This window comes from Callorhinus ursinus, unplaced genomic scaffold (assembly GCF_003265705.2).
Source record: "Callorhinus ursinus isolate GAN/ISIS: 27379988/994484 unplaced genomic scaffold, GSC_fseal_2.0 scaffold49, whole genome shotgun sequence".
Taxonomy (NCBI): Eukaryota; Metazoa; Chordata; class Mammalia; order Carnivora; family Otariidae; genus Callorhinus; species Callorhinus ursinus.
The window spans coordinates 6,162,999-6,187,016 of record NW_027397111.1 but is presented as its reverse complement, the minus strand read 5'-3'; the positions used below and the strand labels follow the sequence as shown (position 1 = coordinate 6,187,016).

The 24,018-nt window shown below is 54.9% G+C and overlaps 1 protein-coding gene across 3 annotated transcripts in view; it reads right to left on the bottom strand.

The window, feature by feature from the left end:
* Positions 1-3,096: 3,096 nt before the first annotated feature.
* The window catches only part of GALNT18 (polypeptide N-acetylgalactosaminyltransferase 18), a 356,353-nt gene continuing 335,431 nt past the window's right edge, over positions 3,097-24,018 (bottom strand). For 2 of the 3 annotated variants that reach the window (XM_025848485.2, XM_025848484.2), the window contains 2 exons: positions 23,808-23,972; positions 8,488-8,907 (listed from right to left, as the gene is read on the bottom strand). In XM_025848485.2, the coding sequence (XP_025704270.1) occupies positions 8,761-8,907; positions 23,808-23,972 (312 nt within the window). In that variant the 3' untranslated portion in view covers positions 8,488-8,760. Of the gene's footprint in view, positions 3,618-8,487; positions 8,908-23,807; positions 23,973-24,018 lie in introns of those variants that run through there. The other variant, XM_073882914.1, reaches the window with a different exon arrangement.

Below are 24,018 nucleotides of genomic sequence, written 5' to 3'. Positions count from 1 at the left end.
TTCCTTCCTTCTTTCCTTCCTTCCTTCCTTCCTTCCTTCCTTCCTTCCTTCCTTCCTTCCTGGGGGTGATCACAACAGCACTGCTTGATAAGATTATAATGAATGTTAATGAGAAAATAAGTGGAAAGTACTTACCTCAGTGCCTGGCCATAGAAATAATGAAATACTTATTATTATGATGATCATTTTTAGGACCTTCCTGGCCTGTGACTTTCCCCCAGACACCAGGCATGGTCCAGGCGTGGTGGAGGTGAGCAGACACGCTGAACGTCAGGCCCCTTCCCTGGCAGGGTGGGGGAGGGGGCCAGAGCCCCAAAGGGGAAGGGCTGAGGAAAGTGTGCCTCCAGCAAAGGCCAATGCCACAGTGCAGCTGGAGGGTCCACGTGGTTTGGGCAGGGGACAGCAATGAGCAGGGGTTTGGGTTTGTGGGGCAGAGCACAGCACGGATGAGTAGGTGGCCTCTCGGCCGCAACACCCCAGCCAGTGGGCTGAGGCTCATGGAGAGACTGAGCCCCAGCTGGGAGTCAGCCTTCTGGAGTGGCACAGTGCAGTGGGTGGAGGGGCGGACAGAAAGGACAAATATGGAGCACACACGCATGCTTCGCCTCTCACCTGCCCACCCTCTCTGGTACCCTGTTCTGTGGAAGAAGCCAGAGCCAGAATCTTTCCCAACATGTCACTCCAGGAGCCATGACCAACCACATGCCCTCGGAGGGATGGGATCTGTTTGCTAGTCCAATGCTACAAGGTCAAGGACCATCCTAGCTCTTCTGGGGCATGAGGCCAACTGTAGCCCCCACATGCTGGTCGGGGGGCAGTGAGGCTGTTGAGGTGGGCCCGAGTTTTGATAACCCCGGAACCGGACAGGAGGAGGCAAGGTTGACGACAACCTTGAGGGGCTCAAGCTGTAAGTGGGGAGACTTCTCGCCCTTCTCTTCCACATCAGCGAAGGAGTGATGAAGAGGGGACGTACGAGGTGTGGTCAGTGGCAGTGCAGGGAGCATTCGGAGACGGGGGGCAGGATGTGAGCTGGGGAGATGAGAAGGGCAGTAGGCAGCCAGAAGCCTCTAGACCCTGGGGAGGCTGAGCGTGGGTGTGCTGGTTATTCTCATTTTCGGCTCTTCTCTGGCCTGCTGTGCGGACTGCATCCAAGGATCCTCTGCCCTCTGCCTCCACTTGGGTTCGGCCAATGGGAGGCTCTGGTAGAACATCTGACAGCAGGAGGAAAGGGAAGTAGAGGTATTTTCCCCAAGCCTCCCCCCACCCTCCAGAGGCTCCCTCCCTGCTGGGCTGTGGGCCCTCCAGTGGGGCTTCCTCCTTTAGTGGACGCCGATCGTGCTGGGCAGCCCACATCCATGGCTGCGGCAGCGTCTGTGAGCTTTGGAAGCACCCTGCTCTTTGTCCCTGTAGCCATTAGAGTAGGAACAGCTTCCGCTTTGGCTGTCTTTGGGTGCTGCCCCCAGCCCTGCCCACAGCTCTGAAGGACTGGGGTCACTTTCCTTAAATGCTCTTCAGTTAACCCCGAGGGCACCATCTGTCTCCGCTAAGGTCCTGACTTGTATACTGAGTACAGAAGGGTCCTTTTTGTCCTACGGGGGAAGGGGGCAGCTTGTGCCAGGGGCATTTTCATCGTCAGGAACTGAAGATGGAGCAGGCCTGATGAAAAGTGTGAGTAGAACATCGTAGGGGAGCAGAAAGTATTGGGCGAAAAGAACTCGCATGCTACTTCTTGGTTTGGGGATCATTTCCTTGGAGCCCCCGTTAGCAGTTCAACCCCGCTTGGAAATCCTGGGGAGTCTCAGCAAGGAGCCCAGGGTTGGGAGCTGGGGCCACACTGTGGAGCATGAAGGGAGCACAGCGCTCCCCTAGGGGCTGCTATGAGGGTGGCAGCGGCCGGAGCCGGTCCCTCCAAGAGGAGGGCTGGAGCAGAGAGGGGCCCCGGGATCTAGACCTCCTGGCTCCCGGCTCCGTGCTTCTCTCACCGGGGCAGCTCCTCCTGGGAAAAGGTTCTGTGTCATGGGCTAGATTCTTGGTGTTTTCTAAAAAAAAAACAAATCGTGTCACAGGCAGGATCTGCTGTATAATTTGCTGGGCCCAGTACAAAATAAAAATACGGGGCCCCTTGTTCAGAAATTAAGAACTTCAAGACACCAGAGCATGACAGTAAGCTGGGGTGGGGACTCTGAGCTCGAGGTCCCACGCCACACACCGGTGAAGCCAGCTCTGGCCACAAGTTCTCCCCTGGGGAGACCATGGGTGGGTCGCCCTCCCCTGGGAGCAGCAAAAGGGAGCTTGAACCGAGATAGGCGTTATGCGGTGACAGTCTTTAAAAAGTCTGGCTCCCAGGTGTGGCTACACTGTGTAATTGGAAAACTTACCCATATTAGGGCTAATGCCCCCTAGGCCCTTTCTAGCTAGTCATGTTAGTCAAACACCAAGGAAGGACAAAGATCCTGTCCGTAGGTGGAGAGAGATGGGCTGAGGCCCGCGGCCCCCGGGGGCAGGACCTGAGGGTCTTGTGGGGTCAGGAGCTGGTTGTGGGCCGAGGTGTTGACCGCATTCCCCTCCCTCTTCTTTGGCGCTGAAGGCAGGAGCATGGCTGAGGGAGGATACATTTTTGGGGGGCTCTGTCTGGGTTTGCTTTCCTGGGCTTTATTTAGACTGTTGGGATCATGAAGAAAGCAAACAAACATGGACTTTGGAGGCCAGAGATCTCTCCATCTTGCCTCAGAACTACCTTGTATCTCTCACCTGGCATGAGAAGAATTCTTCTGGGAGGCAAAAGAACTGGGATTTTCTCTGCTTCGCGAGGACCATGTTAAATGATAGGACCATGTTAAATGATAGTGACAACAGCCTGAGGGTTATAAAAAAGATCTTCACGGAGTGGGCCGAAATGGCTTTTCTCTTTGGGGTCAGCGTGTGCGCGCGCGTGTGTGCGTGTGCCTATCGATGCCTGTATCTACGTGACTACTGCATGTGTGTGCACACGCACGCGCATGTGAGTGGCTGGGTCAGCCCGGGCCTGTGTTTGCACGGAGGCTGTAGATACATGGCCCTCGGTTGCACGTGGACACAGCAGCTGTAGGGATTGTGTGTGTGTTCACACGCGGGGGAGGGCCTGGCCGTGAGTAGGTCCCGGCGTCTCAAGTCTTTAGATCCTGCTCAGGTCAGACTTTGCAGTAAAGAACAGGGGCCCGCTCAGCCAAGGCTGGGACAGGAAGGCTGGGCAGGTGTACGGGCGGGGTCCGGGATGAAGTGGAAGTGCGGGGGCTGGCTGTGGTCTCCGTCTGTGTCACGGCCACGTGCTCCGGCTTCCTCACCGGGGTCTGCTGCCCCCGCTCGTCAGCTCCTTTCTCTGCCCAGCTCAGCTGGGGCTCCCCGCTTGTGACCTCGGCACGCACAAGGCTGTGGCATGGTTGGTCCTTCTGGGCCCCTGATCGGGCCCATGGCATGTCTCTATGTATGGTTGTGGCTCCTGGCCTTCTTCACTAACTGTTTGACGTGTCATCGTGCAAATTTCCCGGCAGAATTTGATTGACCCAGTTCCTCTTTCAGTGTCAGTCATCGATTACTGGCCGGCCTATGGACACCTGCCCTGGGGTCAGCTTGAATGCCTATGGAGGGAGAGAGCATGGTCATGGTACAAACAGGGTCACGGCTGGGGCTAGGACAGTTTTCCTCAAAAGGGGTGTGGACACAGAGGGCAGGGATGAGCATCTCCTCTGGTCCGTGTGCACAAATTCCCTCTCACCTGCTCAGTGCCCACTCCTTTCCTGTGGAGACCAGGACTCTGGGGCTGCCCCCAACAGGCAGGACCTGCCAGGCAAGGTGGGCAGGAATGTAGGCAGCCTCCTGGAGCCTGGGGTCTGCACTTCACCGCCCTTCTTCTGCTCCCCTGTTAGGTTTGAGTTGTGTTTCCCCCCAAAATCCATTATGTTGAAGTTCCAGAAGTCCCCTCAGAATGGGACCTCATTTAGAGATAGGGTCTTTAGAGAAGTAATGAAATTAAGATGAGGTCGTTAGGATGGACCCCAATCCAATATGGCTGGTGTTCCTTCAAGAGGAGAAATTTGGAAATAGAGACACACACAGAGGGAAGGCACAGGGAGAAAATGGCTATTTATAAGCCAGGGAGAGAGGCCTAGACACAACCTTCTCTCCCAGCCCTCACAGGAACCAACTCTGCCGACACCTTGATCTTGGACTTCTGGACTATAGAACTGAGAGACAACACATTTCTGTTGTTTGAGCCACCCAGTGTGTGGTGCTGTGGTATAGCAGCTCTGGAAAACTGGTCCTCCCCCCACCCCCTCCCCAAGAAAAACTTTGTGAAAGGAAAGAAGGCACAGGACACCAACATCCGGGGGGGGGGGGGAGTTGGGGCTACAGGTGTCCAGAGCATGTGACAGCCAGTAAGCCAGGCCCTCTTGTACCCATAGCCCACCCCTGGGCTTAGGGCCCCTGATCTGGATGCTTCCGACACCCAGCTTCTGGACTCACTGAAGGAGGAGAGTCTGAGGCTGGTGCCTGAGTTAGTCATTTGCCATCTTTTGTGAGGCCAGGAGAAAAACGGATCCCGTTGCATTTCAGAAAGACCAGTCTGACTATTGCAGGTTGGAGGGCTGATGAGATGGGGGGAGACAGGAGGTGGGGAGGCAGGGTCCATGCGAGCAATGAAGCAACAAAATATGGGAGAGAGGAGGGCGGTGTGAGGGACGGAAGGAGGTCTCTGGCGTGAGCACCTGCGGGAGGGTGGGGTGGTCACTGGAGCGGGCCTGGGGAGAGGAGCGGTGGGTCGGCATGTCACATCAGCGTTGTCTGAGGTACACCCACCCAGATGCCCAGGGCCCGTCAGCAGTGGGATGCTGGGCTGGGAGCTCAGAGGAGAGGTAAGGGTAGAGGTGTGGATTTGGCTATCCACACCTGGTGTCTGGGTGGCCCAGTGTCATGGGCATGGGACCATTATGCAGGGGTGGCCGTGAGCAGCTTCGCCGTGAGCAGCTTCGCCGGTAGCAGACCTGGAGATTGGCAGGTGACTGGGGCATGCGCAGAGGGAGGGAGGGGATGAGACAGGGAGGGAAGAACACTGGTACAGAGCCCATTAAAGTGGGCCATTGGGGCTCAGTCCCATGGGGGGCCCATTGAGCCACTGGGGGAACAGGCCTCACATTTGTGCCCCCTGAAGGGTGAGGAGGCCCATCCCTCACTGACTGGGGCTTGTTCCTGAGGCCCGAACGCACAGGCCCGAGCATGTGCCTACGACCAGGGAAGGGCCTCAGGCAGAGACACAGGAAGCTGCAGGGGCTGTAGGTCTGTGACTGCTGGCGGCCAACCAGGATATACGGCCAGGTCACTGACGGCTTCTGCCATTGTCTCTGCGAGCAGTCGTGTGTCTTCCAGTGGTGAGCGAGGGGCTCATCTTCTCCCTTCACTACTCAGAGAGGATGGGCCCAGGCGCAAGGACAGGTGGGGGCTGGGGCTGAGCTGTGGACCCAGGCTGTGGGCCGCCTCCAGCAGGGCTGGCTGTCCAGGGGCATCTTAGGCACGAGCTAAAAGAGCCCTTTCTGGTATCAGGGAAGGCGGTGGAAACAGGAAACCAAGTTGTTGAACGTGCAAATCATTAAGAAAAACAATGATCTCACTCCAGGGTGTTCAGAGAGCCCCCAACAGCTGCTAATTAGCTCGCAGCAGCGGCAGGGAGAGGCTGAAGCTGGGACGATGGGAGGCTGGATGTGGCCGAGTGCCCTTGGCCTCCTTCCTCTCTGCTCTCCCCTCCAGCCATTTCCCCACACTCACCGGCCCCTCTGCTTTGGAGACTCGCGGCCTTGGCTGTCTCGCCCTTATCCTGCTGGATGTAACTGAGCCTGGACTGGCCCTGTGGTCCCCACTCTCAGGAGGCCAGGGCCCCCGGGGAGCCTCTCAGAGCCAATTCTCCCGCGAGGGCCTGCGCATCTGGGCTCAGGGAGATGGCAAGTTGGTGTCTGAGGAAGGAGCTGCCCCCGGTCCCCCCATTTTAACTGCCCCCAGATTAACTCAAAGGGGAGAGCGCTATTTTGGGGTTTGCCTCTCCGGGTGCAGACGCTGGGAGTGGATAAGGGCAGGATGCCTTCGATAGGGGACAAGGATGTGTGGAGTGTGGAAAAGTGTGGGTTTAGGTAGCAATGAGTATGAGGACAAGCGCCTCCAGGCAGGCGATGCAGGCAGGGGAGGTGGGACAGGTTCGCTGGGCTACGGATGTGGACAGGCGTGGCCAGGCGTGGCTGTAGACAGGTACACAGCTGCGGATCTCGCGGAGAGCACCGGGGTGTCAGGACGCCAGCGGGTAAGATACTGACACCTAAGACCTTATAGCACTTACTCTCTCCCTGTCACCGTCCCACAGCTTTACATCCGTTTACTCGTTGCATTTTCACAACAAACCCCATAGAAGATATTCCTAGTTTTTCAAGGAGAGGACACACAGACAGGGAGAGGTTATGTAGCCGCCCGAGACCATCCAGCCAGTAATGGGGACTGTCTGACTCGGAGGCCACGCTCTTGGGCCTTCTGCCCTACAGCAGGGGCGGGGCGCAGGCAGCGGAGGGGTGTGTTGCGGGGGGGGACGCGGGGTGTTCGGGATTGGGGCAGGAAGTAGGGGCCGCAGTGTGTAGCAGGAGGCCGGGGTGAGTGCAGGAAGGAGGGCACGTGGGACCTGACCCAGGCTGGTGCCAAGCAGGGCTCTCAGCTTTCAGCAGGGAATCAGAATTACCCGGACCGCTTCTTAAAACCCTGACTGTTTCTGACTCGGGAGTTGCAGGTGGAGCCAGGGGTTGAGAGCCAGGGGCCGAGACGAGGGGACCTCTGGTAGGTGGTGACTTTAGAAGCACGGTGGGGGTGGGTGGCCGCGCCGGGGAGGCGTCTGTCTGAATGAGGAGTCAGTAGGGGGTAGTGGTGTGGGAGCCCCCGCTTCGCGAGCATGGCAAAGGCAGTGCCTAAAACTCCCTCTTGAGGGTCCTGCTTCCTGTGTCCACCTCCCGGAGGGTAGGAACCCTCTGTTCTGTGGTGGGAGTTAAAGATAAGCCCGAAGGGGAGGCTATGGTGGTGGCCTGGGGAGGCCTCGTGGCCCCTCCGGGGTGAAACCTGTGCCGGATGGGATTCTCGGGGTGCCGGGTGGCCGAGACAGGAGGCCCCTCTCCCCTGGGGGTCCCACAGGCACAGGAGGTGTCTCTGTGTTCACTCGGTGTTCAGCTATAGATCACTGAGCCCAAATAGGCAGGTGCAGGGGCTGCAGGCCCCTTGGGAAAGAGGTCCCAGAAAGCTTGAGGGGGTGAGTGGGGCTGAAAGTTGTCCAGGAAGCGTTTCCTCCCCTGAGTCTTACAACCCATCATTCACTGTTGCTCTGCTTTGAGCCAGAGGGTTGGAGGTGGTGCTGGGGGTGGTGCTGGGGGTGTCGTTCTAACTAAACACAGGAACCCCCAACCCGAGGAAAGCGTCTTGGGACTGGGAAGCTATTGGAGGGACAGAAGATTGGGTAACAGGCTCCAAGAAAGACCGTTCTACTCGGAGGGTCACTGGTCTCCTGAGGCTGGGCCCAGAGGGATGACTTGGAGCCATAGCTGAATAAGCCGTGTGTTATGGGTTCAACTGTGTCCTCCCAAAAGCTCAGAAGCCCTTACCGCTCAGTGCCTCAGAATGTGACCTGATTTGGAAACATAGTCTTTACAGAGGTGATCCACTTAAATGAGGTCACAACGGTGGGCCATACTCCAGTATAACTGGTGTCCTTATAAACACAGGAAACGTGGACCGTGAGGCAGATACACACAAAGGGAAGAAGACATGAAGACACAGGAGGCACATGGCCACCTGCAGCCGAGGAACGTCTGAGGCCACCAGGAGCCAGGAGAGAGACCTCAACCAGATGTTGTCTCATGGCACTCAGAAGGACCCAACTCCACCCTTGCCTTGACTCCGGACTCCCAGCCTCCAGAACCAGGACAGAATGAACTTCTGTTGTCGAAGCCACCCAGTCTGTGGCCCTTTGATATGACAGCCCCCGGAAACAAATATAGGGTGACTCCTGGAAGGAGCCACTGGCTGGGGGCGTCTGTAGGTGAGGGTCATTGCTGGGGGCCTGAGCAGGGGACCGCTTTGGGAGGTGAGGGAGGTGACATCAGGGGAGGGCAGCAGAGCTTGAAGCCTGAAGCCCTGCAGCGGATGGCCCAGTGGCCAGCGAGCAACACCACCCTCTCCAGGGATGCTTTCTCCAGAGGACGCAGGTGCTGTAGTGGAGGCAGAAGGAACCCGGAAGGTCAGAGTGCCCTTCTTGGCACCCTGGGCCTAAGGGAGAAAGCTGGCGGTGTGCACAAGCTCCCACTGTTGGCGGGGGCTTCGAGCCTCCTTTCTCAAGGACGAGGAGCAGGAAAAGCAAACAGGGACACGAACTCCAAGTTCCGAGGAACCAGGCAGGAATCTGCACTGAGCCCCAAGTGACCGCAGAAACCCTTTTCTTAATCAATAGTGTTTTATTGTCAGTTATAAATATTTTCCATTTGTCCCCTATTTACAGTTGCAAAATAGTTTATGATATTACACCATCACCCACCATTCGGCACCTTTCTATAAACTCCATGAAAATCGCATAGGAAATAAAAAGCTCTTTTCTGGGGGGGCTCCCACTAACCCGGTTCCCCCCGACTCCAAACAACCCCACATGGACAGCAGGCAGCAGGTGCTACACAGTAGCAAAGGGACGGGCGGGGGCGGCTCCCTGCGGGGTCAGGACGCCAGGCTCCTCAGGACGTTGGTGATGCTCCAGTGCTGGCCCGAGCACCTCTGCAACACCAGCTGGAAACCAAACTCTGAGTCGCTGTTCTCCTGCAGCTCCAGGCAGCGCTTGGACTTGCGGTTCTGGATGGGGCCTCCCTAGGAGCCAGGGCGGAGAGGGCAGTCAGAGGGAAGAGAGGCAACGTGGGGAGATGTGGGGGACCTCGGGCCCAGAGACTGGGGGGGGGGGCAGGATTATCAGTGCGTCTTGATGCCTGGGAACCAGCGAGGCTCCAGGAGGGGTGGGGGGCCAGCTTTCCCATGCAGCCCCAGGCTCCCCTCCTCTGATACGTCTGTCTCTTCACTAACACTGAACGTGTGCGTCAGTTTGCTTCACAGGGTCCTAGGTCTTTGTTGGGATGGAGAAACCCTAGCCCGACTTCCGTCTACTTGGCTGGGGTGTGGCAGGCTGGTTTGCTCCTATAGCTCCCAGCCTAGGGGCCAGGCGCTGTTCCCCACAACCATGGGCTGGGGTCCTTATGGCTCTCACATCACACCTGCCCGGGTCAGGCCACTGTCTTCTCTCACTTGGACACCTGCATCAGCCTCCTTGCTGATCCCCCTCTGACTTCCAGATGCAGGGAAGAGCGACCTCTCTAAAATGCACATTTGGCCTAGAGGACAGAGCTCACGTCCAAGTGCGGCCCCGAAGACCTTCATGGCTTCATCTCCTCTCTCAGCTCCCACAACTTTCAAGCGGCCGTACCAAACTCCTCGTGGTTGTCTAAACCTCCTTGCATTACATCAGGGTTCCTGGTATTGAGCAAGCTGTGTCCTGTGGTGGGGGTCAAGGTCAGGCCAAGCCACAGTCATGTTTCAAGGCTCAGCTCCTGCTCCATCTCCTCCAGAAGCCTTCTCACCTCCCACCTCACCCCCACCTCCACCTCCTCTCCTCCAGTCCACGCAGCCGGCTACGTGCTCTTCACCCCGGGCTTGCTCCAGCTCGGCACCACTGACCGCCGGCGGAATGACTTGTTTCCTTGTCTTTCCCCTGCCCTATGCCTTAGCAATTTCTGTGCCCTTAACATCCAGCAAAAAGCCTGGTACCTAACAGATGATTGGTAAATGTTGGCTGTCACGACCGGCAGAGGTGAGAGGGGATGGGTCACAGGACAGGGGTGCGGTGCCAGCTGTCTCACTCTGGAATGGCCCTGAGCAGGCCTGGCAGCAGGGAGAGGGAGGCCCCTGCCTCTTATGACCGCAGCCCACGCCCGCCCCAGTGAACAGCACGCTGGGAGAGACGGAGACTGCACACTTCTACTGTAAGGGGGCATCGCCAGTCTGCTCCCACTGTCCCTGTGGTGCCAAATGACATGTGTCAAGAGAACAGTGAGACTCAGTTCTCACAGTGACCTCAGAAGCTGACACAAGTTACTGTGGCCGGACACACATATCCCCGAGAGCCCACACTGCCACGCCCGGGTGTGTATCTAGCAGAAATGCATGCACCAAAGACAAGCACCCGAGTGCTTCTGAAACATGGTTTGTAAAAGCTCCAGCCTGGACGCAAACCCAGACGTCCATCAGTAGTAGAACGGGTCAATAACCCGGGGTTAGTCACATGCTGGAATACTGCACAGCATCAGAAATACACAGACTAGAGCTCTGCTCAGTATGAAGAAACCTAACAGATAAGCATGTTAGCACCAGAGGCCAGAGAATACACACAGAATTCCACTGACAGACACCAAACAGGCAACGTAGGACCAGTGTTAGAGCCAGGATGGGGGTGGCCTCTGGGGAGGGGGGAGTGGGAAAATGATGGAGAGGAGGCCAAAGAGGGGGTTCTGGGGTGCTGGTAGTGCGCTCCTTCCTGACCTGGCTGCCGGCAACATAGGTGTTTGCTTTGTTTTAAATCACTGAGCTGAACATTTATATTTGTGTGGGGTTTTTTTGTATGTGTGTTATTTTTCAATTAAAAAAATTTTCTAAAAGCTGTAGCTCCCTCAGAAGGGACTTGACCAGTGGGTGAGGGAAGCAGGTAGTGAGGAGCTGGATGGCAAACGGGAGCAAGAGTGTGTCTGTATGTATGTCGGGGAGTAGCAAGGGAAATCCCAACCTCCCGCGTGTGGGAGATGGCCCAGCAAATCTCTTTCAGAGTATTCAAGGGAAGAAAGCAGGTCTCTCCTGCTGCGCCCCAAGGCCAGCAGTGACTCACTGCACCCAAGAGCGGACAGACAACAGAGCAAAGGGGAAACCCAAACAGCGAGCTCATCTGGGGACCACAGGCTCAGCCCGGAGAGACACCCGCAGGCGGAGGCCTTGCAGGGATGGAGAAAAGAGAGGCCATGTGACAGGGGCTCAGAAAGGACCCTGGAGTCCCCAAGTGAAAGAGACTCTGAAGGCCGACCCTCCTGCTCTCATCGGCAACCTGAATGACCTCTTCTTCAGCCTGGGGCCTCCGGCGCTGCTTGGCTTCCTCCAGGGATGACGCACGCAGCCCTCCTGAATCAGCGCTCTTTCCCAAGCTGCTCTGCCCAGGAGTGTTCTCCTCTCCCACTGAACTAAAATCCTTGTCTTGGGGGCATCCGGCAAGGCTCCCCAGACTGTCCCCTGAGGTTCCCACACTTGGGTCTGCTCCTGCTTCTCCACCCTTTCCCTCCCAATAGGGGAAGGCGAGGCCCATGTCCCCCGAGTTCTATGCTTTTCTAGGTTAAACTGACCTAGTTCCGTGTGGAACAATTTTGTATAATTTCTCCATCCTGGCTGCCCTCCTTTGGACCAACTCCAGTTATTCCGACTGTCAAGCAGAGGGCCACCACCTCATTTCCACAGGACAACAGGCTCCCTCAACATAGCCAACAAATCGGCACTTTTGGTGGCCACACCATACTCCTGGGATGACGATGGGATGGCAGCCCCAAGTTGTCCCTTGGAAGCTGTGGGTCCCCATCTTGTCCCTCAAAAGCTGGACCTCTGGACCCAGGGACATCCCCTGTGACATTGCCAGCCCGTCGCTCTGCCCAGCCCAGCCCAGGTTTCTGTGGTTTCCGTTTCTCTGGCCTGAGCATGTCTGCCACCCACTCCTGGGTTGGGTGACGTCACTGCTGCGTCCTTGGCACATGTGTGGCCGGCCCCCCTGGCCCGCTGACATCCCCGCCAGCCGGCGGTGTGCCTCAGCCTACGTTGCTAGGAATGGAGCTGAGGCAGGGCGCAGGTGAGACCAGTCTGGCTTTAATTCACAATGCCTGCCAGCCCTCCTGGCGGGGAGATGGGCAGGGCGGGTGCTGACCGGTGACGCTTCTTTGCTGCTTGTCAGCGGGTGGCCGTGGGTGAGCCTTTCCACTCCCTGGTTCCATGGTGTCTAGGACCAGATGATCATTTCTGTCCTGATTACTGGAGGACGAGCAGAAGGAGTCATGGGAAACCCTTTCATCAGCTCTAAAACAACAAGAGGATGTGAGGCTGCTCAAGGTATCAGATGGGGGCTCTGGAAAAAGTGCACAACGGGCAGGACAGGGGCCAGACCCAGTGCCCACTCGCTCTGCTCAGGCCCGACTTTTCAGTGTTTCCTCGGGGGCGGGGCTGCTTCGGCCACCCTCAGACCACTGAACCTGGAGAAACCTGTCCAAAACAGAGAAGGCCGCGGCCTCTCCTTTCCTGCCATGACTCGGGCACATTCTACGCCTTCCACAGGGCACCTTGCCAAGCCTGAGAGAGAGGGAGATCTCTGAGAAGGAAAGTGTTCCTTCAGAGACTCAACTATGACATTTCCCAGGCCCCATCCTGGCCCTCAGGACCCTGAAGACAGGAAGTGTGGTGACCCTGGGGCAGAAACAGCCCATGTGGCCTCTGGGCAGGATGTGGAAGAAACAGAGCGAGGCCAAGAGCTGTGAAGGAGATGCGGCCTCAGTGATGAGAGTATCTGGGCCTGTCAGGGAGGGTGAAGTATGCGGTCAAGGCAAGCTCCCTCCCTAGGGGCTCCAAGAGGAGAATCTTCTAGAGCAGAAGAGGAAGGCCTGCTTGGAGGCCTCACTGAGCAGCCCTGGAATGTGTCTTGGGAACACGTCCGGGCTGTGGAAAGAGGAGGCAGGCCACTTTGCGTGCTGCCTCCCTCCTGTCTTCCTTCTCGGCCCTCAGCCTACCTCACTCAGTAACCTCCGGGCTCTCGCCCGCTCTCTGGGCCCATTCCCTTCACCAGAGTTGCAAGGGAGCCTTCCTTTCCTCCGTTCGATCCCTTCCTGGTGAGCTCAGCACGCTCGGGAGCAGCCTGGTGGTGTTATCTGCAGCTCTGACTGTGGGCTCTGCCTAGAGATGGAGCTGATAAGAGTCAGCGCTTATTTCCCAGGTGCCGTGCGCCGGGTCAGATGCCCTACATGCCCGATCTCACGTATTCCTCAGGAGAGCCCCAACAGCCGCAGATGGCACTTATCCCCACTTCACAGAATTGGAGACGGGGGCTCAGAAAGGTTGGGACACAGGCCGAGGGTCACACGGTCAAGTGGGTGGTGGAGCCAGGCTGGCAGCCCCATTCACTGCTCGTCACTAGGACGCGTGGCTAGGCCCACCACACCATTTCTCCCACCCTGTGCCCGTCTCAAAGTAGCGGTCTCAACCGCTCAGTGCCTGGGGTGGAGGAAGGTCATTTTTGATGGGCTTCTGGGGCTCTGGGGGGGCTAGTTCCTTTGAGGGCTCTTTGCAGATACATGAGTCATCCAACCATCTGAGATTTAATGAGAGCCAACTGTGTGCCAGGAACAGTTCTAGTTCATGAAGATACATGAGTGACTAAGCAGGAAAAGATCTTTGTCTTTACCGAGATGGTATTTCAGAAAGGGGAGCAAAGAGTCAATTCCCTGGCGTGTTAGAAAGCAACAAAGCCGTGCACAAAAATGTAGGCAGTGCTCTGGGCTGAATGTGAGTCCTTAAAATTCCCATGTTGAAGCCCTAATCCCCAGTGTGATGATATTCGGAGGTGGGGCCTTTGGGAGGTCATTTGGTCATGAGGGTGGAGCCCTCGTGAATTAGATTAGTGCCCTTATAAGAAGAGACACATGGGAGATGATGTCTCCCTCTGGCGTGTGAGGACACGGTGGAAAGGTGCACACGTGCAGACCAGGGAGAGGGGGTCTCAGCACACACTACCCACTGCCACCTTGATCTTGGACGCCCCCAGGCTTCAGAACTGTGAGGAATAAATGTTTGTCATTCAAGCCTCTCGGTTTACGGTCTTTGTGTTCTAGCAGCCTGCATGGCCTCCGACAACTGGGAAAGGGAGTTGGGGAGTGGTGGTGAGCAGGCAGCAGCCGTGACAGTGGTCAGGGTGATCCTCACCGGGAAGGGGAGGGCTGAGTGAAGGCACGAAGGAGGAGGGGACAGACCCTGTGCCCCAGAGCAAGGCTCCCACAGCTGCAGAGGCCTGGTGAGTTTAGCAAATGGCACAGAGGCCGGGGTGCAGCTCGGGCGTGGGGTGGGAGTAAGAGATGAGGCCCGAGAGGTCCTCCAGGAAGGGGCAGGTTGTGGGGGGACTCACAGCCACTGAATGGACTTTGGCTTTTAATCTGGTGCGAGGGCCAGCCACTGCAGGGTTGGACGGACGTGTTAGGCGGGCCGCTCTGGCCGCCGTGTGGAGCGTGGAGGGTTGCAGGAAGGAAGGAAGCAGGGAGGCCGTGTGCAGGCTCTGGTCCTCACAGCTAGGGCCCCATCAGCAGCCCCTGGGCCAGACCCCCCACTCTGCGGGGCCAGCCCCGCCCTCCACGGAAGGCACAGGCCCTTGGTTTACCAGTCCAGTCATCTAAGTTATTTGTGTAATACATACAACTACAGGATCTGGAAACCACACAATACTTTTAATTAAAGAATTTAAATAAGGGCAATTAAACCTGGCAGGAGAGATGCTCCAGCACACAGAGAGCTTAATTGGAATGGAAACCGAATTAAATATGGAAACAGCATTAAAAAAATCAAAAGCTGAATGTATAGAATTAAGGAGGATAATAATAATTCCTAGAGGTGGGTTCCCAGCTCCCAGCCTAGTTCTTCTCCTGCTGGGCTTCTCTGGAGTAGTCACTAGGAAGGGCACAAGAGGCGAGTGGGTGGAAGCAAAGAATGTGGGACTCTGCTCCCAGCCGTCTCTGGATTTGTGTCTTGCCATGGAGCACTGACGATGTGCACAGTGGGGCCTGGGGAGCCGTGGTCCACGAGCCCCTTAGGCTGAGGCACTGGGGAGCTGAGCCCAGATCCTGCAGACAGGCACCCCCTCTCTGCCTCAGTTTCCCCAACTATGTGCCTGGGGCAGCTAGAGGTTTCCTAACTAGCCCCGCTCCTCCTGGGGTGTAGGCTGGGTAAACAGATTAGACGGAGTCCCTGGAGGGCTTACTTACTACGGATCACTTCTGGCTCTGCCGTGGGGCCCCGGGATGGGCCTTTTTAAGTTCCCAGGTGCTGTAGCTGCTGGCGATGCCAGTTCGGGAACCCCAAACCAGCTGTCACCCTCTCTCAGGGAAGGATTGGGCCCAGCTTGTCGCTTGCACTCCTGGCCTGAGGAGCATCTGGGCTGAGCTCAGGCTGCTCTCAGGTTTACCACCAAGGTGTTCAGAGGAGGTTGTGTGGACGGACTCCGGTATTCCGCAGTCTTCTCTGCTTATTTCAGAGCTCCCGTTCCACTGTCCTTTCCAATTAATTTTCCACAGGCAAGTGGCCTGGTGGGTCTTTGGCTTTAAGCACAGTGGGCTTGGGAGTTTCCACGTTAAGTGGTTAATGATTAGTAATCAAAGACTTCAAAGCATGGATGGGATGTTAGCACCAGTTAAAAGACTCTGAGATTAAGTCTTTTTGTAGAGGAAAGTGGTCTTTCTGTATTATGAATATTCAACACTATATTTATCCAATAAGTGCTTCAGCATCTATTTTTCTTAAAGGAGACTCACCAGTGCCTGAGTGAGAGTCTGCCTGGGATTTGCTGTGAAGGTCCACCGGACCGAAGATGGGGTAATGGCAATGTCAAGTGCCAAAAAAAAAGGTGAAGGGGGGTTATGGAGATAGCAGGGTGGCTGGAGGGAGCTTGCTGAGGCGGCAGGAATCCAGCCAGTTCACACACACCAGTGACTGGCTTGGCAGGGAGACTCCAGCCCCAAATGCCCATTGCAGCCCTCCATTGGTTTTCTAGAGGCAAGACAAAGGCACCATGGGATGGTGGTTTAAAGCATGGCTCCCGGAGGCAGAATTCCTAGATTTGTCCTTGGACCAATGACTTAATCTCTCTGTGCCTCAGTTTCCTCATCTGTAAAAGGATAATTAAAGTACCCGCTAGCATGGTTGTGGGGAGTTACATAATATTATAAAGCAGTTACGATACTATCTGGTACCTAGAAAGCACCGTATAAATGTTGGATAATAAATTTAAAAATCTTACTCGGGTCTGAATAGTGGAGACCTGAGTCATACCACCTGCTCCTGGCTCCTGATCTCTGCGGGATGAGCAGGAGGAAGGGGGGTGTGCTGGCTGCCATAAACTGAAAATCATGAACTTCCAGGGCCCACACAAGGCTTTGTCAGTCCATCAAAGCTGGACAATTCCACATTTGCTCCTTCATATGACATGGAAATGAAAAGGTGTTTTATTCTGGAGCCATAACGAAATACCTGATTATAGTCTTTTCTTTTCAGTATAAAAGGTGCTTGAAGTCGGACTTCTTGACAGAGACTGGGGATCAGAGCGGGAGAAAGTCAAGGACTCCTCCTCCTTGCATGTGGAGAAAGTCTTTGGCTGAATTAGCCGTGCTCCCTGGGAAATGTGCTCTGCAAATAGGTTCTTTTCTGAGTGGGTTACTCATCTTGCATCAAATTGTCAAATTAGACCCCACAAATCAGAGCCAGTTATCCTGGACAGGCAGGGTTGGCTCTGCACTTGGCTCTCTTCCAGGCAGTCTCCTCATACTCTTGAAAGTTTCTTCTCTCCTAGCATCAAGGGACATCTCTGTTGTTATCCTTGATGTTCCTCGTTTGGAAAATGCATAAATGCTTCGCAGAGAGTGAGGTGAGCACAGGGGCTCAGATGTGGGAACAGCCGACCATGGGAATGCTGATCTATTTGCACTTGGCCTCCCAGAGGGGTCTTGCTGGCATTTCCCCCAAAGAACCCAACAGCCAGAGGGTGTGATGGCGCACCCTCCCCCCGCCCCCCCCCAGTCTGGGAGCAGCATGCAATACAGTCTGAATATCCTGGCGTTTCATCAAAGCCTCCTGTTTTAAAAAATATTCACACCAATTTGTACTACGGGCCACACAGTGTGCGTGCGTTTCCACCTCCCTCCTTCAAGTCTCAAGTTGTAGGAAGCAGTGTGTATTTATTCTGTCATTTTGAGGGCCCCACTTAACACACGTCTGTGTTTTGCAGTTGGGATGCACCTCCAGCTAACAGTGTTCTTTGTAGGAGCTAGGGATTTCTCCAACTAAGCAGGGCCCTTTGACTATTAGGTTGCAATGTGCTTTTTCAGTGTGCACACATGTCTGCAAGGAGAGTCCTCACTGGTAAAATTTTGTCCGTCTTGGGGTTTCCCACAGACCTGCCTCAAGACCTGGTATGCAGGAGGCCTCTGGTTAATATTTGTGAATTTTTAAATTTTATTTTATTATGTTATGTTAGTCATCATACATTACATCATTGGTTTTTGATGCAGTGTTCCATGATTCATTGTTTGCCTATAACACCCAGTGCTCCATGCAGTACGTGCCCTCCTCAATACCCATCACCAGGCTAAACCATCCCCCCACCCGCCTCCCCTCTAGAACCCTCAGTGTGTTTCTCAGAGTCCATCGTCTCTCATGGTTCGTCTCCCTCTCCGATTCCCCCCCTTCATTTTTCCCTTCCTACTTTTTTTTGTTTTTTTAACATGTAATGTATTATTTGTTTCAGAGGTACAGGTCTGTGATTCATCAGTCTTACACAATTCACAGTGTTCTCTGTGATTTTTTTTTTTAAAGAAATCCTTCATTCAATTAACAGCACTTTGGGGAGGGGCTCCTCTGTCTCGGCTCTCCGTTAGGTGCTGGAGACCCTGGACTTGTAAGACAGCCCTGCCCTCTGGTGTCGTGGTTGATGGAAGCGAGGGACATGGAAATAGTGGAAAACCAATTGCAGAGAGTAGGATAAAGATGGTCCTCAGACGAGGAGTTCGGCTCATTTTTGAACTTGTGGGGCCTTTTACTGAGGCGGGCCCAGAGCAGCTTCTAGGTGGGAACGTGCTCCTCAGGGCTTACTGTCTAGCTTCAGCTTAGCATTACAGAACTCTGGGGTTGGCAAGCCCTTAAAGCCATCCAGTCTAAATCCAGTTAGAGCTGTAGAGCCTTAGATGGTCTGCTGCGTGATCCCCGGAGCCCACTTCCTCCCCAAGCTGCCAACTTCATATCTGGACAAGTCTGGCTACGAGAAAGCTGCTCTATCAATTGTCCTGGATTCGCTAGTCCCCCCACTCAGAGCCAACAGGACAAGACTGCTTTCCTGTGTATAAGGCAGCCCTTCAGCTGTTAGAAGGCAGAGCTAAGGTGCTCCTGGTCTTCCTGGTCCAAGAGTCTGCATTCCTTCAACCATGCATTCGAATAGGTAGAATTGAAGGAGGTTGGACCTTAGAAGACACACATCATAACAGCCTTCCTATGGCAAGAATCCCGTCGAGAACATCTTGAAGAGAGGGCGCCAGCATCTGCATCACTATTCAAAGGAACGGTAGTGGGGGAAGAGCGGCACCTCATTGCCATGGAGAGGCAGTCCCTTGTGTTGCTTGGCAGGTGTCCTGCCACAAAGTTCTCTGTAGTGACCTGCTATCTGCTTACTCCCTCCCCTTCAATTGGGGAGGGGACACTTCATCACCAAATCCCAGAATCCTCCAAATCTCAGTATGTGGGATACTCTCGGCAGACTGAAAGTCCTGTAATTTATAGTTGTCAGTTTAGGACATTCTTTATACCAGGAGGAAGCACAAGCTAGAGAAATCGCAGAAGGCAATAACAATGACTTCTGGTGTTCATGAAATTTCATCACGTGTTGATGTGGGAAATGTTGGACATCTAGACACAGGTGTGTGGCTTGAGAGGGACAATGCTGGCTGCCCACCGACTGTTCTTCAAACCCAGAGCCTAGGGTGGTTCTGGATTAATAATCCCCCCTCACAACTCCCTGCATTTCATCCATCACTACTTCCAACAGACTGCAGCAATGTCTCAAAGTACCGCCCACAGTGGTGTGGCTCCATGCCCCCCAAGCAGCCAAGTCTGCCCCATCTCTCATGAGAATGCTGGGACAGGATTGTGGAGCTGTCCCTGACTTGCTTCCCTGTCTCTTTTGTCTTAGTCCCCCTTACACTCCACTACCAGAGGGATTCAGACTCCATTATGGCCATTCACTGCTTAAAACTTCCCTTGCTCCCTCCCTTTGCTTTTAAGGTGAAGTCTAATTTGTTGGCATGGGTTTCAACGATCACCATTATCTGCACCCAAACTGACACTTATGTCTGATCTCTCTCATGCTCTTTTGGAAATTCTAAGTCCCCCCTCCGTACCAACACTGGGTTTCTGTTCCTCAAACATGCTCTGGATTTAATTGCCTTTGCCCAGGCTGAGCCTCTGCATGGGATGTTCTCCCTATTTACACCTGGGAACTGTCCTACAACTTTCAAGATCTGGATCAAACAAGCCTTGAATGTGAAACCATTCCTGAGCCCGTCCCGCTGGGGTCCCGGCACACCATACCTCCCTCATTTCTGGTCTCATCATCCACTTTGTTGCGTGTTTATGTGCTCATGAGCTCCTCCAGGGCAGAGGCCGTGTCTGTTTCATGTCTGCATCCCTCCTGCCCAACCCCCATGCTCAATAAATGTTTGATGAGTGACTGAAGGAAAGAATGTTCATCATCAGAAAATGGCTCACCAGAGCCCTGTACATCAGCATTGCCAAGAGATGTTTTCATCAAATGTGGTTGCTCAGTGTCAGTATCAAACACTGTCCTGATTCATTCCGAGCATCAGAAATTCAGAAGAGCTTGCAGGGGATAGAAGAAAGGCATTTTATTTGTTAAACAGAAAATCAGGGTATGAGATGGAACACTAAGATATGCAAATGCCTGTCTTCTTTGTGGGAGAAACTGGGAGAATTTCACTAGATTATTTTGAAATTAATCCAGCCTGAGTGTCTGTGGAGTTTAAATGCAGCCCTCAGGAGAGTAAATAATGCAGAATGTGAAACCGGAAAAGAGATTTGAGACGCACCAGTAAAAGCTTCTTTCAGCCCAACTTCTGCACCAGATCATTCTCCTTGGTAGGATCTCTATGTAATTTGCAAAGATTAAAACCTGTTGCAAGAGAATTAGCCCAAGCACATGATTTAATCATGTAAGAGGCTTCCAGCCTCCTCTGGCCTTGTCAACAGTAGTTCCTAACCAATGAGGGCTTGCGGACAGAATCCAGGTTGCTTGATAAATATCAATTATTTTGCATTAAACAGAAATTTCACATACATTAATCTTAAATATCAAGCGAGAGGGCCGCTCTGGGTTTGCAAATTAAGGATTTAAAAATATGGTTTCCAAATGGTTCTTCTTGGGAGAAGGATCAAAGATGTGACTGCCAAAGCACCCTGGGAGTTTAACTGGATATATGTGTAAGTGGCTGAAAACTGCCCAGGCTCCAGGGTTCCACATCCAAAACACTGCCTGCTTTGTTGGTCACCATGTCCTTTCAAGTAGGAGTCACGTGGGGCTGCCCGTTCAAGGCCATGCACTCAGATGAGGAAAGGAAAGTGCTGGATTTGGGGGTGTCTTTGCCTCGAGGACGCCTATCTTAGGGGTATGTTCCTTTCTCTGCCCCAGTCAGGGGTGGACAGAGGAGATGAGGGCCAGGCAGGGGCATCAAGACCTCTGGATCTGGAGATAGAGATGAGTCACCTCAGCCTGAGACCTTCGGGCATGTCCATCTGGGAGGGGTGGAAAAAAGGGCGATGTGCCGGGGCGTGGTTCGGATGCAACCAGCCTATTTGAACTCTAGCTCAGGCTGTGTGATCTTGGCCAGGTGGACTTCATCTCGTTTTGCCATCTTGGAGATGGAGCTGCTTGGCTTATTAATCCCGCACTTCACAAGGCTGGACGCAGTGGGGCTGAGGCTCTACTGAGCTCTGTTTCCCTGGTGATTCCAGAGCTCCTCGGAGGAACAAGGCTTGCAAAGGGGGGCCAGGGAGTTCACTTTAGTTCAAGAGCACACATACCCTGGTGACACAGAGTCCCCAGAGCATCAGGTACCTGCCTGGCTGGGCCCCGACCTCCAGGGGCTATTCCAGAACTGCCTGAAGCTCCTACTCCTTCTCCCGGCCAGTTGAAGCAGCATGCTTGTCCATTAGAGGCCTCCCAGCTACACCTGTCAAGCTGCCCACCCCACACCACCAGAAGATGGGCTCCGAGAGGCAGCCTTAGACCTTGCCCTGAGAGGAGATCTCCGTGGCCAAGCAGGGCCCTCAGGACCCCGAGGTCACTCTTGGAGGAGAGGGAGGAGGGAACGGCTAAATGTTCACACTGCATTTCAGCCTCCTGCTAGCTCTTCTTCCTGCCTCTCTTCCCCTTTTAGAATCTCCCCCTTCCCATTCAGCTCCACAATCTCTGCCACAGGGGCATTCCAAAGCCCAGACCTAAACAGGCCAGTCCCCAGCCGTACATTTTCACTCCCACAGGCCGAGCTGCTCTTGCAGGCCCATCGGCAGCTACCCCGCCCCCACCCCTACCCCTGTGCCCGCCAGGACCCGGCCACACCTGACTCTCCACAGCTCCCTGAACATAGCCGGGGTTGGCGGCTCCACAGCTTTTGTGCCTGCTGTTCCCTCTCACCGGAATGCCCTTCCCAGTTTTCATATGGAGCAAGCTCCTACACATTCTTCAAGGTGAAGTACTGCCTCTTCTGAAAAGCCAGCCGCCTGCTCTGGCTCCCCACCCACCACCTTCCTGCGCGGCTTCCTTCCCAGTTCCCGGCGGGGAAGCTGAGCTCATGGGCCCAGCAGGCCTGGCTGAAGGCAGCAGAGAGCAGCCTGATGGGAGCCTCTGCACAGAGCCTCCGGAGGGACGATCTCCGTTTCACCCCAGCAAAGTCAGCCCCACTCACCTCCATAGGGCCCACGTGTCCCTTCCTCTCTGTTGCCTCCAGGCTGCAGGCCAATGTCGCATCTAGCCTGAGCCGCTCTGGAGAGCACGGAGCATGCATCCGGCCTTCCTCCCTGACCACACACCTCTGGCCCTCTCTTGGCCTCTCCACGTAAAGGAGGCCAGAGGGGAAATGTAGCCCCGCCCCATGTCCCTCAGGGCTACACAGCTGACCGGGGGCATGACAGAGGCAGACTGTGGGGTGAGAACAGGGGCTTCAGCAAGAGAGAGGGAGGTGCGAGGAAGCTGTGCCCCATATTCTCAAACCTCAGCCCTGACCCTGACCTTCTTCCAGGTGCCGCTACCAACAGGCCCCAACTGAAAGTAAAAGAGAGTTTGAAACAATGTGTGGACAGTCACCCCCAGGACCACACTGGGCATGGTATTTAACAGCTTTGTGTGGAACGCTGGGTGACGGTATCTGGCAGCCGTTGTGAGGGTTAACTTAGCTGCTTTGTGCCCCAGGCTTACGAAATCTGGCACTTAGTGAGCACTCTATGAAGGCTGGCTATTGCTCTTTACAGTTTACAACTCACAGCGAAGGTCATGTGAACAGGAAGGAGCAGGGCGGGAGTCACCAGGCCTGGCGCAGCACTGGGGGCCCAGCCAGGACTCCAAGCGGCAGCATGCATCTCCTACCTGCCCTCAGAAGTGCTCCCATTTGGCTCCCCGTGCTGCTCCCTAGCATCTGCTTTCCTGGGGTCACGAGGCCCGTGTCCAGGCCCTCGCTCCTGTTCTCCAGCTAGCCCCTAAATCTAACACTTTGTTTTGAACTTGGTATTGACCTTCACCACTCATCTAGGACCTCAGTGCTCTGGTTGCAGATACCCAGGTCACAGACCAAAGGTTTCCCGTGCCCGTAGAATATAGTGATGGCTGGGGCCCCTCTTCCCTGCCCCCCCCCCCCCACCACAGGGACAGTAACTACGAAGCCTCTTCCAGCGCCCGTCAGCTTCCTCCCAGGCCAGGAGCAGCTTGCTGGGAGGCTTGGGTCGGGGTCCTGCCACTCAGTCCCACGAATACGGACATTCCCTTTCTGACTTCCCTGGAAGCATCCACCACGTACAGTCCCCGATGCCTTAGAACGTGATGGGTTCCTCACTTCCTATTCTGAGCACTTCCTCTGCACCACCTGGGCGGTGGGTGTCCCTGCCTATGGGGGGAAACCAGCTCTAACTTAGTGGATGCCCTGGGGGCTGGGAGGCCTCTGTGGGGTCACTGTGGGCCATCTCCCACTGGGCATCTTAATCTTTGGGCTTCATCTTATAACTGGGCCAATGGAGAGCAGGAAGTCAAATACGGGCCTCAGAACCCATGGAGACTTAACACAGGAATGCTGCATCCACAAGGTCCTTTGAGGAAGCCTCCCCTAGAGGGAGCCCATTCTGGGAGGAAGGCAGAGCGGGGCACAAGGCCAGAGACGCCCCAGCACTGTCTACAGCTGGGACACTGGGCTTCATCTCGGGAGAAAGGATGTGTGGAAAAGAAAGGTGAGGGTTTAAAGTCAGAGCGGCCCACGTCTAAACCCCAGCCCTGCTCCTTCCTGTGTGACTTTGGGCAGATGACTTCTGAGTCATCTCTGAAGTCAGCCTCTGAGCCTGTTTCCTTATGTCTACAAATTAAATAAAATGATAGTAAAACAACAACAACAACAACAACAACAACAACAATTTCCCCTTTAGAGCCAGTATCAGGAGACAGCTAATAATGGACGTGAAACCCCTGGCACATGGTAGGAGACCAGTCAATCCTGAGAGTTGGCCCTGAGTCACAGCCTCCCTATTGTCACTGTGACCCCTGCCCCCCACACTCTGGGGCCCCTGTGGACCTTCCACCTGCTCTTCATTCCCGTTGCTCTTGCCGGTGGCTCGGGGGCTGTTACCTGAGAGAACTGCCAGTGGAGCTTCATTCTCTTGGCTTTGGCGTAACTGCACTCGATGAGCCGTGGCCGACTGTTGACGTCCACCAGGCACCGGTTGTCATCGTCGTCGACCGTGGGGCTCAGGATGCCCACGTGGATCTGCTGACTGCTTGTGTAGTACACGTTCTGCAGGGTGGGGCAAGAACGTGGTTAAGTGTAATGACCGAAGAGA